The sequence below is a fragment of the Acanthochromis polyacanthus genome, chromosome 13 (genome assembly GCF_021347895.1).
Source record: "Acanthochromis polyacanthus isolate Apoly-LR-REF ecotype Palm Island chromosome 13, KAUST_Apoly_ChrSc, whole genome shotgun sequence".
In the NCBI taxonomy this organism is placed as follows: Eukaryota; Metazoa; Chordata; class Actinopteri; family Pomacentridae; genus Acanthochromis; species Acanthochromis polyacanthus.
Genome location: NC_067125.1, coordinates 20,723,164 through 20,737,777, shown reverse-complemented (window position 1 = coordinate 20,737,777; position 14,614 = coordinate 20,723,164). Strand labels below are relative to the sequence as shown.

General features: G+C 39.6%; 1 protein-coding gene across 1 annotated transcript in view; it reads right to left on the bottom strand.

Annotated features, from left to right (window-relative positions):
* Positions 1-1,779: 1,779 nt before the first annotated feature.
* The window catches only part of akap1b (A kinase (PRKA) anchor protein 1b), a 28,921-nt gene continuing 16,086 nt past the window's right edge, over positions 1,780-14,614 (bottom strand). The window contains exons 6-11 of the mRNA XM_022210575.2: positions 14,209-14,386; positions 12,370-12,520; positions 9,866-9,933; positions 9,617-9,690; positions 9,474-9,539; positions 1,780-5,794 (exon numbers count right to left, since the gene is read on the bottom strand). Coding sequence (XP_022066267.2) covers positions 5,732-5,794; positions 9,474-9,539; positions 9,617-9,690; positions 9,866-9,933; positions 12,370-12,520; positions 14,209-14,386 — 600 coding nt within the window. The 3' untranslated portion in view covers positions 1,780-5,731. The remainder of the gene's footprint in view (positions 5,795-9,473; positions 9,540-9,616; positions 9,691-9,865; positions 9,934-12,369; positions 12,521-14,208; positions 14,387-14,614) is intronic.

The following is a 14,614-nucleotide window of genomic DNA, read 5'->3' as shown; positions in this document are numbered from 1 at the left end:
TGAGTCACGAGCACATCACATCGAATATTCTGCTGTTGGTTGCAAAAGAGAATGCAAGAGTCTGTATAAACTCCCAGCATCTGAGGAACCACACACCCAGTGGGATACCTTTATTTTTGATGGGAATATCCACACAAGAAAATCCATGGAGTTAACGTAACGTTGGGTACATGTCAGAGCACTGACAAAACTGTAAAGCAGTGGGACATTCAGACATGGTGGAAAAGATATACGGTATATATAAGATTGATATGAAACTGATAAACAAGGACTGGGTGGGTTATTGAGTTTTCATGTTGGTTGTGGTACTTCAGCACAACCTAAACTCAGCCGGTGTCACAAGGCTCTCATATATTTTCTTTGAATACAGCTGAATTCCAAATAATATTTTTTCTGTCTGTTTTATCAGACAATGGAGTGAGTATATAATGACTGAAACGCAGCACATTAAGACTACATTTTAGTCATTTCAGAGCTATTCCCAACGTGCAGCTAAAATACTGATTTTAACCGCAGCATTGTCCAGCAAACTCTCCATACATGAGTTCAAACCAACAGCTATGCTGTGAATTCTGCAATATTTCCATGTCAGACAATCTCCCAAAGAGAAAGTTAGAAGCAATAGAATATCCTCATCTCACACACTTGTTCTACTGACACCAGTTGTACGGTCAACTGTTTATCTTGGTGCTGTCAATGATGGATGCAGAGTTTTTTTTTCCAACAGCAGATTCGTGGTTTCAGCTTCAGACAATGAAACAGCCTGTTTACAACAGGACTAAATCCAGGTCGTACAGTCAATCTTACAGTCATTGGAAAATTAGCAATATTTGTGGTATTTTGAGCTGAAAGATTGAAAGACAAATTCCATGTACATCCATCCATCATCTACACACTGCTTAATACTCATTAGGATGAGGGGCTGGAGTCTATCCCAGCTGACTTCAAGTGAAGGCAGGGGACAACTGGACAGGTAAATCACATTCACACCTACGGACAATTTACAGTTACCAATTACCCTCAGCGTGTTTTTGGACTGTGGGAGAAAACCCACACATACACAGGGAGAACGTGCAAACTCCATGCAGAAAGATCCCGGGAAGGCCGGGATGTGATTCAGGGATTTTCTAGCTGTGATGTGACAGTGCTAACCACCATGCCACTATGCAGCCCTTCCAGGGCTCCATGCTTGTTTTGTGCGCCATTTGTCTGTCAGTCTTACACAAAAAGGCAAATTTCATGAATTTTGGTGGAGAGGTGGAGCTTTACAATTTGGTCCCAATACCAGCAGTGCTCAGAGGATGAACCTTGTTTATTGTAGCAACCCCTTAATTCGAGTTGGCATTCATGATATTGAATTAAACTGCTGGTGGGACTACTGTGAAATGTGGCTCAGACAATGCTTCCCTTGCCATAAATTGTACTGTCTTACACCAACAACTATTTAATGACAAAATATGTCCAAACTAATAGCATGAAAACTGACATTTCACAATTTTTGGTGTACTGCTGGTATACTTGGTTGATGTGAAAATACTAACACTCCAAATGTGCTTATGTAAGGAAATGGGGCATGGCCACAGTGCTACACAGTAGAAGCCCCTTCTCATCTACTGTTATGCCCCACTCATGCAAGAAAATATTCTGAAGTACTTTGTATCCATCCCTGCAGGTTCATATTATTCAGTGAACTGTAGATTCCATAAAGGGTAATAAAAGCTCAGAAACTCCCAGTCCCTCCATCACTGAACTCATAGGAGAAAAAAGAAGTACAAGAAACACTTTCAATAACTTTTATTTTTTCCTAATAGACCTGTACAATCAACAAATCAAACTTAAGATGAGCCTAGCAAAAACTGATCTGTACATGTTAAATGCTTTTGGGCACAATAGCTGAACACCCATTTAAATAATCAAATGATGACTTGTCTAGCTATGCAAACACTTAACACTCAGTCCAACGGCTCGAGAACACCGAGTGGCTGAAAGAGGTGAGGCAGGATGAGCCAGAACAAACCAAACAAAAAATGTTCCCTTTATATCTCTTTCTCTCCAGTGTTATAGAAAAGTACAGTCAAATATCTTATTTACAGAGAAATGAACAAAACTCTAGTTTGATTTTTAAGGTGTGGTGAATGTTTGTGGGCAGCAGGGATTGTTGTTAAAAGGGGGAAAAAATACTAGCCCAGCATATGTAATCTGACTTGGTTTTTTAGAGGAGGAACAAACAGGATCAGCGAAATTAGCGGACAGAACAGAAGGATGCACACAAACCAACAACAGACAATATGGCTACTGCTCCAATTCCACCATTAACATGTGGATACCTCCTTCAGCTCATATGTCTTGTAGGTTCATCTGTCCAAATGTTAAATTTCCTACAGCACAGTTTCATACTTTTAGCACAATCATGTCCTTTTCCTCCATCAGCTGCCCTCAGGCAGGTTGATTTACAAATCAACCACCGAATTAACCCTTCCTGAGACACATTCTTGAAGATCTGCATTATTGACTACTAAAGTGTTGGTTGACAATTTATAATGTTCCCGGTAATTAATTATGTCAAATATAACACTTAAGCCCCCCCCCATTGTCCTTCAGTTTGTCAAAAATAAAGCTGCCTTATTGCTAGAGTAACAACATTTCATTTCCACTGAAAATGAATCCTTCTCAGGGTTCATTCAGGCTGAATCTAACATTGCAATACAAGAAGTGCAAACACAAGAAAGTCGAACTGCAACATTACAAATAACTGTCTGAAAAAAAAATCCATAACATGTTGAGAAGAAACATTCTGATGCAAACTTAAATGAAAATCAACAGTAAATGATGTTGCAGCCTATCGCAGCATTGTGGTTCTCTCTGCTCAGCAGGACCCTGCTCCCCAAATGTTGTTCTGCTACTCCAGAAAGCAACACTACCAGGTAGAAAAAGTATCTAGTGTTCCAAGTTCTTAAATCATGTTTCAGCATGTCTGAGATGAGTTCGTGAGCTCAGATCCAGGTCAACAATGTTGTCCAGCTAAAAACAATTTTGCTATTTCTCATCCAGTAGACTGTTACGCATAGTTCAAGTTGGAACAGAGACCACAGATTTTGTGCATCCTAAAGCTGGAACGCTCCCTTACAAACAAACTGCATGGCCACTTGAGGGGATCAGTTCAAAGTCAGACTACAGCCCTTCCTTTGTCCAGTCAGAATTTGAATTAAGGAAAGTCTTTCAAGGCAAGGTGACACAGAGTAATCGGCAACAAATACACCTACTGTTCTCTTAAACTACATTTATAAATTGAATTTATGGCCACAATTCTAATCTTGTCCTGTCTTCCAGTTTCTGTGGCTGTAGAACAGTCTTAAATTTGTTGTATGTATATATATATATATATATATATATATATATGTGTGTGTGTGTGTGTGTAACATCTGATTTTAGATGGCTTTGGGAGTGAAAAAAAGTACTACATGGTAAATGTGAAAAAATATTTAGGACGTATAATTTTGACACTTATAACCTATTTTACATTGAATATGAGTATTGAGTATCATTTTATATTCCCTTCAAGTTGTGTTAATGTTATATAGAGCTCCCCTTGCTGAAAATCAGATTTTACTGCCCCACAAATGCACTGAGGTATCACAGTTTCATACCATTTTAAGACCTCAATTCATGGCTCTGACAAAGCTGAAACTAAAGCAGAATTAACAGAGCAGTGATTGCTAGCTTTGAGATTCCCATTATTCAGGCTCAGTGAGGGCAGTGACATGGGGCTGAAATCAGACTGAGAGGACAGATCCAAGTACAATTATAGCCAGCTTTGAATTAGTGGGAACCCAAGACTTGGGCCAAATCATCAACAAATTACTCTAGTATCGACATGAGAAGAACAAGGTCCTGCTTTGTATCACAGTGTACTTTAACAGACAGCATGATGGCCATCTGTATACCACAGCGTAGAGATTGCCAATACAGACTCATGACACAAACTGAATTTAGTTTACCAGTTAACAAAAGGTCTGCATTAAAGAGCAGCACACTAAATCTTGTGTAGTCTTTCGTTCCCATGTCAGTCTAAATCTTTAGTAGTTTGCTCACTGCGGAGCTCAGAGCTTTGAATTATTAGCAGCACCCTGCATCACAATGAAACTCTCTCCTGGTCAACTATCACAAACATAGTGTACTAATCCCAGCTCCAAACATCCTGTTTTCTTTGGAATTACTATTAAACCAGAGGACATGCATGGGACATACAGTAATCCGACCAACAAACAGGTCAACATACCACGAGCAGCTTTGTTTCCCTTCAGATTTAAATATTCAACTATTTGTCATGGTTTTGAAAATGTACTCCAACTCTGCTATAGGGGCAGTACATCACAAAATCTTTTATAAAGTTCTCACAGTCCAGAGTTCTTCCTTTTATTATTTTTATCTCGAGAGCAGAAGATATATAATGTGTACAAAACAAAAAAAATCAGTTTTCAGAATGGTGGGAAAACTACATTTTGGGATTTGGATGTGCTAAAACAAAATCATACTGGATATATACAGTTTATATCAGTCTTTAGAAAGTGAACACATGTCACTGAGGATTACAAACAAATGATTTTCCGTACAGTTCTAAGACTCAAGTGCAGTGCCAAATCAATGGGAACAAACTCTGCATTTTGGGGTCAATATGATGGTGCTGCACCCCACACACAGTGAGACAGTGAACCCAGGTGAAGTGACAGACAACACTTTACTCAAGTTGACATCAACTATGCTAGTTGTAATAAAATATGAAATTACTTCAGGACAGTTGGCAATTCCTTAATTCATGGTGGTTGTTTTCATCATTACCAGTTTGTTTAGCCTATTTTATTGGTAAGGTCTGACTGTGCAGTGAAAAATCAGAACTTATCTTGTCTGTATATAAATGTTGTCATTATGGTCCAAAATGATGACTAAAAATACCACGATTCCAACTGCTGCAAGCACAGCACCTAAGCTCTTCAGAAAGCCAGGAAAACAATTCAAATGGGCCCCACAAAGAACTGCCTCTTCAGCTATATGTGGCCTTGCTAAAATGTTTGAGGGCTGAGTAGACTGGCTGGGTGCTCGGTGTTCCACCATCTGACCTTCTCTGCTCCTTCCAGTGCTATGGCCTTTCTGCTCCCCCTTTTCTATTCAGACATCAACTCGGTCTGCTGTAAAAAGAACCGACCAACATGATTATATCCAAGGGGTCACAAGAATTCAAAAGTGTTGTGTCTAAATAGTCTGGTAGAGGTGACTGTCCTTCACTGCAACATGATGATCCTCAGTCAGTGTGCAAAGGCCCACAGCAAAAATTAAGGTAGGATGAGGGCGGTGGAAAAAAAACATTGATTAAACCATTATTTAGTTACAATATAGATTTCTTTTTTAAAAAAAAAATACAGGTACCTCTGTCTTTCCTTCTTGGTGTTCTTTTCGTGTATAAGAACAGGAGGGGAAGGTTGTCTTATTCTGAAACAGTGTTCTCGTAGATTAGAGCCTGCAAACAAATCTGAATTTCTTTCCAAATGAAACGGAGGAGGAAAGAGCACATTTGAAAAAAAAAAAAAAAAAAAATCCCAAAAGAAAACCAATCTTCTTCGATCCAGTGCTGTCTGGTGGGGTTGGGACCATCAAGATGATCCAGGTCCCATGCTGCTGACCACAAGAAATCAAGGGGGTGGGCGACGTGTGGAGGTCAGAGCATATAATAGGTTCAAAACCCATCCACCCAAACACCCAGGCCCCTTTCTGCCAGCGTACGGTTCACTGAAATCACCTGCGAGAAGAAAATCAGCACTTAGATGATAACAACAACCAACAGAAAACGACCAGTTTAAAAACTCCTCACTATGCAACTTCACATTCTCAAAAAGATCCCTTTTATTCACTTATTTTCTGTCCTCTCTACACTCTCTGTCCAGCCACCATTAATGAATTCAACTGCAGAAAACACATTGAGAATCTGAATAAAAATACTATTAAATAACAGAGAAAAACCATGTATGTAAATGAGTGTTATTTCATATACATACACATTGTATTTACCCATATATACACACAAATACATAGTGTACATTAAAGTTAAAAACGGTAGCCTCATTGTTTCTGCTGGTTAACTAAGCTAAGCTAAAAAGACAGTGCCTAGGTTTTTTAGGACAGATTACCTTTGCAGGACTGTGTGTTGACTAGGGAACGACTGGTGCAGTGCTTGTTCAGAACATGGCTCTGTGGCACTGGCCGATTGCTTGGGCTCAGGTATTAATGCTTGCTGCTGTCTCACTGTAACTAGTTAAGTGCTTTTTCAAACTACTTCACATTCAACACTGACTGGATTGGCTGATCAAAAAATTAAACCCAAAGCAGCTGACGTCTAATTAGGAAAAACAAACACTGATAAGAGAGAGGGTAACCCAACCCTAGAATCGAGGGTTGCACCTTTTGATACGTTTTTTTTTAAATTGATTAATCCAACATGTTTTATGCACTAACTGCAAGACCTTTAATGTCTAGGACACGCAGGCTGAATTCGGCCAGGCATGTCATTTTATGTGGTCCGCGAAAGCTTCAAAAACATATGATTGTCCTAAAGTAAAAGACTGATCTGTTTTCAGTTCACCATTTTGAATCAATAACATATCCTGCTATGTATGTGTAGCACTGAATTCAGTGTGTTCACAGATGCATGTGCTGAGGCAGCCAAATGCTTACTGTAATCAATAGCACTTCTCATTAGCTAGGTGTAGGCCTTCTACAAGGCCATCTGTAACTAACTGATTTTGGAAAATGCCACATCTGACACATGCTCTTACCAGCACACAATTATGTGTTGTACCATAGTTCTGTCTCTCAAATGTGACAAAAAAACAGAACAAAGTTAACATAATAATTTATGCTTGACAATATTTGTCTGTTATTCACTTGAAAATTTGATTGATGAGTGCTATACATTTCTGCATCTGATAAATGAATGGGATCTGTTATATAACACAGCAATGTGCCTGCATACACTTTCACTTTTATATAAACATGCACAGTATGTGTACAATGAATAAATAAAAATCAAATGCAGACAACTATTTAGCAATATGTTAAGGAGTATTTACAAGTACAACCAGCCCTTTGAGAGCAATCATTATACTTATGTGAAAATGGGTTTGACACCCCTGCTCTAGGATCTCTCCAGTAAGGAAAGGCTGAAAAATTCACCATGGGAACTTGTTTTTTTTTAACTGAAGCCTTGTGCTTCATTTTGTTGGTTTTGAAAAATGAATACAATGCTCTAAAATCAAATGAAGTTGTATCTTCTTCACAATATCATATGGTGTAACAGCACCACGCACATTCAGCTAGCCTCGGCTGCACTGATTTAAAAAAAAAAAAAAAAAAAAAAAAAAAAAGCTTGCTTGTATCTTACATGACCGGAATATAACTCATGCAGTAAGAGGTCTGAGGCAGCAGTAATGAAAACAGTGGCTACCAAGTCAGAGGGTTTAACTGCAAGTACAGGTATATCGCACACAGAACTGAAAAACATGCATCACATACGAATGAAGCACTGACTGTCAAAGCACACCGTGTCCCAGAAGTCTGTTCTCCCCACTAGACAGCATGTTTGTTTATCAACAAAGGGTTCCACCTGCTCAATCAGGTACAGTTTGGTTGTTAATCTGGTGAAACTGTCATGTCCCAGTGCATAATTTTTTGTTTGAACAAAATGCATTACAATCCCAACCAAACTTTGGAAGCGTTGTTACCATGGCCAAGGGTAAGGGTGGAAAGGCTGCTCTTAAAGAGTCTGAGATTCATGTAGAGGCCATTTGTCTTTGAAATTAGGGAAAACCTGTTCAGCAGGTAGATCAAGCCCTTGACAGAAGTATCAGCTGGGTGCAGAAGTGGTGGCAAAGATACAACAAAGGAGGATCCTTCAAAGTCCTTACTGGCTCAGGACGTCTATTTGGATTAACTGCAAGAACCAAGGATGAGAAAGACGGAAAGTAAAAGACACCAGTGATGCTGGTGACTTCGTCAGAGGCTGAAAAATCTTGCAGAAAATGTTCCTAAGAGCACCGTGCACTGTTACTTAACAGAAACATTGACTGAAAGCTTACAAGAAGCAATGTACCCCGCAACATACAAAGAGACTGGTCTCAGCATCCTTCTACCAATATTTTCACTTTCTCTCCTCTGGACATGTCCAAACCATCTCAGTCTGGCCTTTCTGACTTTATCTCCAAAACCTCTAACACGTGCTGTCCCTCTGATGTACTCATTCCTAATCCTATCCATCCTGGTCACTCCCAAAGAGAACCTCAGCATCTTCAGTTCTGCTACCTCCAGCTCTGCCTCCTGTCTTTTCCTCAGGGACACTATCTCCAGACCAAACAACATGGCTGGTCTCACCACAGTTTTGTAAACCTTTGATTTCATTTTAGCTGAAACTCTTCTATCACACATCACACCTGACACTTTTCTCCAGCCGTTCCAGCCTGCCTGTACACGCTTCTTCACCTCTTTTCCACACTGTCCATTGCTCTGGACTGTTGACCCTAAGTACTTAAAATCCTCCACCTTCTTGATCTCTTCTCCCTGTAACCTCACTCTTTCACTTGGGTCCCTCTCATTCACACACAGATACTCCATCTTGCTGCGGCTAACCTTCAGAAAAGAAGTCCATAACTGTGACTCCAAAAGACTGGGAGAACTGGATTTTCTTTGATGAATGCCCTCTCTGCTTATTTCTGACACAAACAGCCAAAACAACCGTATCCATACAGATGATGGAGAAAAAGTACCATCTTCTGAGCAGTGAAATTCAGTGCCCATAGTTTGGTTTGGGGGGTATGTCCACTTCAGGTCTCAGAGCTGCACATTGTGCCTCAAGGTACCACTGTTAATGCACAATATTACATTTTAATATGTTATATATTATACCAACAACATTCTAGAAAAGGTACTACTTTCAGTATTGGCCAGGAGGAAAAAAATCGAGGCCTGTGACTGAATGGAAAATGGTTAACAGATGTTCAGAACTGGTATTTATGTAAGACGGTGCCTCTGCTCACACTGCCCGTATGACTCAGCAATGGTACTCTGGGCTTCTACCTGGCTTTCTGCATTAGGAGGAATGGCCATCAAACTCTCCTGACTTCAACCCAATGGAGACCTGTTGGGGAATCCTTAACAGTCACATCTTTACCAGTCCACCACGACCACCATGAAACATCTCAACTCTCGGGCTGTGTGGGAGTAGTCGAAGATGGAACCATCCACACTCAAGAACCTCATACATTCCACATCTAAAAGACTGAAAGCTGTGATCAAAGTGAAAGGGGGAAATACTGGCTATTGAATAAATTTATTATATTGCATATTCAGTCTTTGAGCTTTGTGTTTGAGGAGAATGAACTTTTGGGACACGGTGTAATTTGTAAACCTGGTGAATCCAAGCATCGTACCTCATCTCCGACCATGTTCCACAGGTGGACTAGCGGGAGGCCTGTGTTGTTATCATAATTTGAGACCTTTACAGAAAGACAAATGGTAGGTAAGTAGTAGATTTTGTCAATCCGAAGAGGTTTACTAAAGAAGGTGATTGTACCTGTGCAAGCAACGCCACTCCTCTGGTCATCTCCTCCAATGCTGATGTGGCCTCAGCTGAAAAACGATCTTCTCCTAGTGTAACATCACAACAACATTGCAGGTAATATTCCAGCCATACAGTGTCTTAAATCAAGCTGCCACAGAAAAAACTGACATTACACAGGCTAGATATACTCCACATACTCAAGTAGAGAAACTGACACTTTAAAAAAAAAAGATTTAAAATTATGTATCAACAATAATGTACCTGGAAGTGGGGCGATGTTGTCAAGCAATACCTCAGCACCTTGAAAAGGTAGTGTTACGAAATCAGACCTAGAGAAAAAAGGAGCAAGCAGTTTCACATAATGTACACATACTTGGTATGATGCATAGAGTACACACACTTTTTGTATATACAGAAGACGCATGAAAGGGAAAATGAAAAAAGCGCCTTAGTAAGGTGTTGGGTCACCACTTGAACAACCTCAGTCTGCCTTACCAGTGACTCTTGACGTCTCTGTACTCTACTGGAATGATGACACACCAAAGGATATGCTCTCATTTGGTGTTTTGCTGATGCTGTACAGCACTGTCTAACACATCAGTAAAACCCCTCCCCATGATTCATGGCATTTTTATCCTTTTCAAACCATTTAATGATCCCTTGTGCTCTGCTGAGTGCACTGTCAACCTGCACAGGACCACCCTCATCTGGATAGAAGCCTTTCATCACTGGATAAGGGTCATCCTTTAGAACAACTTTGTAAGTACTAACAGTGACGATTCCCGTTCAGATGACAAGTGAACCCAAACCATACCGGTAAAATGTACCTCACAGCATAACAGAGCCACCTGATCCACTCACTGTAAGGATCCAGGGTTGAGGTTTTTCCTTGAATTTGTGACCCAGATGTAATTCGTAATGTAAATGGAAAAAACATTTCCTTTGAATCTCTTGCAGATTCTCTTTGATATTCAGCATTTTGTTGAAACATCAGCGCATTAATTACTGCCATGAGTCTGCCCAGGTCTACCTTGGCTAATTGGTTGGAATTAGAACCGAATCATTTCACCTGATGTCATAGGTTCCTGTATAACAGATTAATTCTCTGGGAACATTAAGAATCCACTGCTCATTTAATAGAACCTGGTCCTATGCTAAACAATCAGATATACAGTACCATTAAAAGGTTTGGACACACCTTCTCGAGTTGTTTTTATTTATGATTATTATTTTCTACATTGTAGATTAATACTGAAGACATCAAAACTGTGGAAAAACACGAGCTAGGGATAGAATTATTTAGCAAACAAAGTGTTTTAAATTTTAGATTCTTTAAAGTAGCCCCCTTTTGCTTTGAATGGGCAGCTTTGCACACTCTTGGCATTCTCTCAATGAGCTTCGTGAGGTTTGTCTCCTGGGATGGTTTTGAATTAACAGATGTGCCTTGTCCTCCAGGAAAGGAAGACCAAGAGTCACCTCTGCTGAGGATAAGTTCATTAGAGTGACCAGCCTCAGAAATGGCAAGTTAACAGCACCTCAGAGTACAGCCCAGATGAATTTTTCTCCAAGTTCTACTCACAGACAAATCTTTACATCACCTGTTCAGAGGAGACTGACCAATCAGGCCTTCATAGTGGAATTGCTGCAAGGAAGCTACTACTGACGAACAATAAGAAAATAATCGCTTGGGACAAGAAACACAAGGAACGGATATTAGACCAGTGGAAATCTGCGCTTTGGTCTGATGAGTCCAAATTGGAGATCTTTGGTTCCACTGTTTCTGTGACATAGAAAAGGTGAACAGATGGTCTCTACATGCATGGTTCCCACCATGGAGGAGGAGGTGTGATGGTGTGGGGGTGTTTTACTGTTGGGGATTTATTCCAAATTGAAGACACACTGAACCAGCATAGCTACCACAGCATCCTGCAGCGACATGCCATCTCATCTGGCTTGCATTTAGTTGAACCATCATTTATTTTCAACAGGACAATGAGCTCAAACACACCTCCATTCTGTGAAAACTATCTGACCAAGAAGGAGATGATGGAGTACTGCATCAGATGGCCTGGCCTCCACAGTCACCTGACCTAAACCCAATCCAAATGGTTTTGGATGAGATGGACCACAGAGTGAAGGTAAAAGGGCCAACAAGTGCTCAACATGTCTGGAACTCCTTTAAGACTGCTGGAAAACCATTTCAGGTGACTACCTCATGTAGCTCATTGAGAACATGTCAAAGTGTTCAAAGCTGTGACTGGAACAAAATGGACTTTCAAGAGTCTAAAGTATAAAACATTCAGATTTTTAAAATACTTTGTTTACAACATAATTCCATATGTGTTCTTTCATCGTTTTGATGTCTTCAGTATTAATCTACAATGTTGAAAATAATTTTAAAAAACACCACTGAGTGAGAAGATGTGTCCACATTTTGACTGGTACTATGCGTATAATATGATTAAGTCCTCCTGACACCATGTATCATCCAAAAAGAAATGTTTTCCTCAATTTCTAAAATTAAATATTCCATTTCCCTTTCAAAGTGCAGTATCCAAGTCAGTATGTTACTCCTCATTACTTTTATTGAAACATCAACATAAACATGAAATATGAGATTTGAACATAACGATAGTAGCAAACAACTTGCTGCTATACAGACAGAGTAACGGTGTCCCAAGTGGACAATGAAGTCACAGCCCTCTGTTCTAAAAGGCATCGTTGTTAAACACTCACAGCTATAATACAGCAAGACTGTCACTCACCTTATCTGCCGTAATGAATCAATCTTAACTCTGTCATAGCCTCCATAGTCAACGTATCTAATCTCCACCTCTTTAGTTTCTTTATAGAAGGTGATGACTTGAGCTCTCCACCAGGCTCCTTCCACTGCTGGAGCAGCACAGATTACGCCAACTGGACAGACAAAAGACAAACAAGCCAAGTCCTTCCCTCTAATCGTGGTGAGATAAAGTCCTGCTGACTTTAATGCAAGTAAAATTTTTCAAAACATTTTAAATACCAGAGTATCGATAAGCTCAGACAGTGACGGTTCTAACTGTACTTTACAAAATAAGATTGTTGCATTACACATTCTGTCTGCTCACCAGCAGAAACTGTGGAAACTTCCAATAAAAGTTCATCACATACAGACGGAGAAATGCTCCGTTTGACTGCTGAGCTCAGAGTTCATCTCTCACTAACCAGGTATGGTATGCCAGTCCACACTCCGAGTTAACTAAACTGTGATTATAAGGGAGCATTTGCCAGCTGTGTGTTAAACTGTCTGTGTTCAGGAATTCAGTCTGAAAGTAAGAGCATCATCTGAACTGTTGTTCAGAACTGAGCGGCAGGATGATTTGATAAACTCTGACTTTATTTTCACCGTTTCTCTGACTAAATGTTGGTGTTGGCGCTAGAAGAAGTACTTCAACTGTTTTCTTCACTAAGCTATTAAAATCACACAGTAAAAGTACTGTATATAGTATAAAGTCCTGCATTCTTTTTAGTGAGATAGCTTTTACCAGCACAATGTACTAATATTTACTTAATATCTGTTCAAGGTGGAGCTTTAAATTGTCATTTAATGTTGGACAGTTCAATGAAATAGATTGCAGATTATTTTATTTTGGGAATAAAACCTGTGACCCTGTCCACAGCACTCTGACTGTCTTTTAATTTAAATACAGTACGTATGAGAAAATTAAGTAGTCTTTATTCTGTTCTTAATTTGCTTAGTTTTTTCTCTTTAAAAATACAAAGCAAACAAGCAAAAACAATCGACAAAGTACTGGACCAATATCAGTTAAAGCAGTATTACTGTTACTATCGTAATGATATGCTTTCCTATCTAAATTACTTACCCCTCAGGGTGCAAGACAAGAAAAGACTAAAAACCTGTGATTACAACACCAGGTGCTTGAGAAAGTATATTATTTACTTTGATCCTGCAGTTTATTAATGGATATTGTGGGATCCCTTCTGTGAGAGCAGAGATTTTATTGACAAAAGTCCAACTGGGTGTACAGAATGCCGTATGTGTGGTATTCTTTCAATTGACGCACACAACAGCATGTACTAACGAGTTGAACACCGTCCTCTCAACTGCACCAGGGCTGGAGCATACCAACTTAGACAGGGTGGAATGTACCACTCCAAATGGAGGGGTGCAACAGTCAAGAAATGTTCGCCTTTGTTACAAAAAGCGTCATTGATTCCAGCTAATACGGAAAATGTATTTATGTTAAAAGACTGTTTACCAGATACACTAATTTTTATAGGTCTAAGTTAAATAGTGATCTGGATAGGTGTTAAGATGGTCTTAATTTGCGTATTGTCTTGCTTGTACAAACAGAAAAGAATATAACAAAATTTTATTGAGTTTACTTTCTTATTTTCAGAAGAAATAAATATCTAAAAACAAAAATCAAAATTAAAAAATGTATATTTGAAATATTCCTCATCAACCAACAGTTAGTACGCCACATAAGACACCTCTGTTCTGATTGTTCATGTAATTTAAAGCATCATTTAAAGGTCTACAAGACAAAGAATAACACAAACTGCAGCCATTTAAGTAGTGTTTGCAGAGCAAACAAGGTTACCTTCAGCAGGTGAGGGAAGAGCAGGCGTGCCGGGCTGGGAGTAGCACAGGAACATCTGCTGGTCAAGGCTTCGCAGAGCATGGTAGGTGGGGTGAGTGTGCTGCTGGACAAAGATGTGACCAGCTGACACAATGTTCACCACTATCACTTCCACCGTCACTCCACTGGGGAGCAGGAGCTGAGATGATATGTACAAGATAACACTTTAGTCTTACGGTAAACAGCTTCCATAGTCCAATCTTGAATCAAATTACCTAAAGCTAGTACCACACATTTCTTGGGTAATTCATAGCCATATATCATTAACTGTGCCCATACATCACCACAATGTTTTCTTATTTTCAATCATCCCCAAAATACATTTTTCATACCACACAGCATTAGTTATGCTGATGATTATCTACTT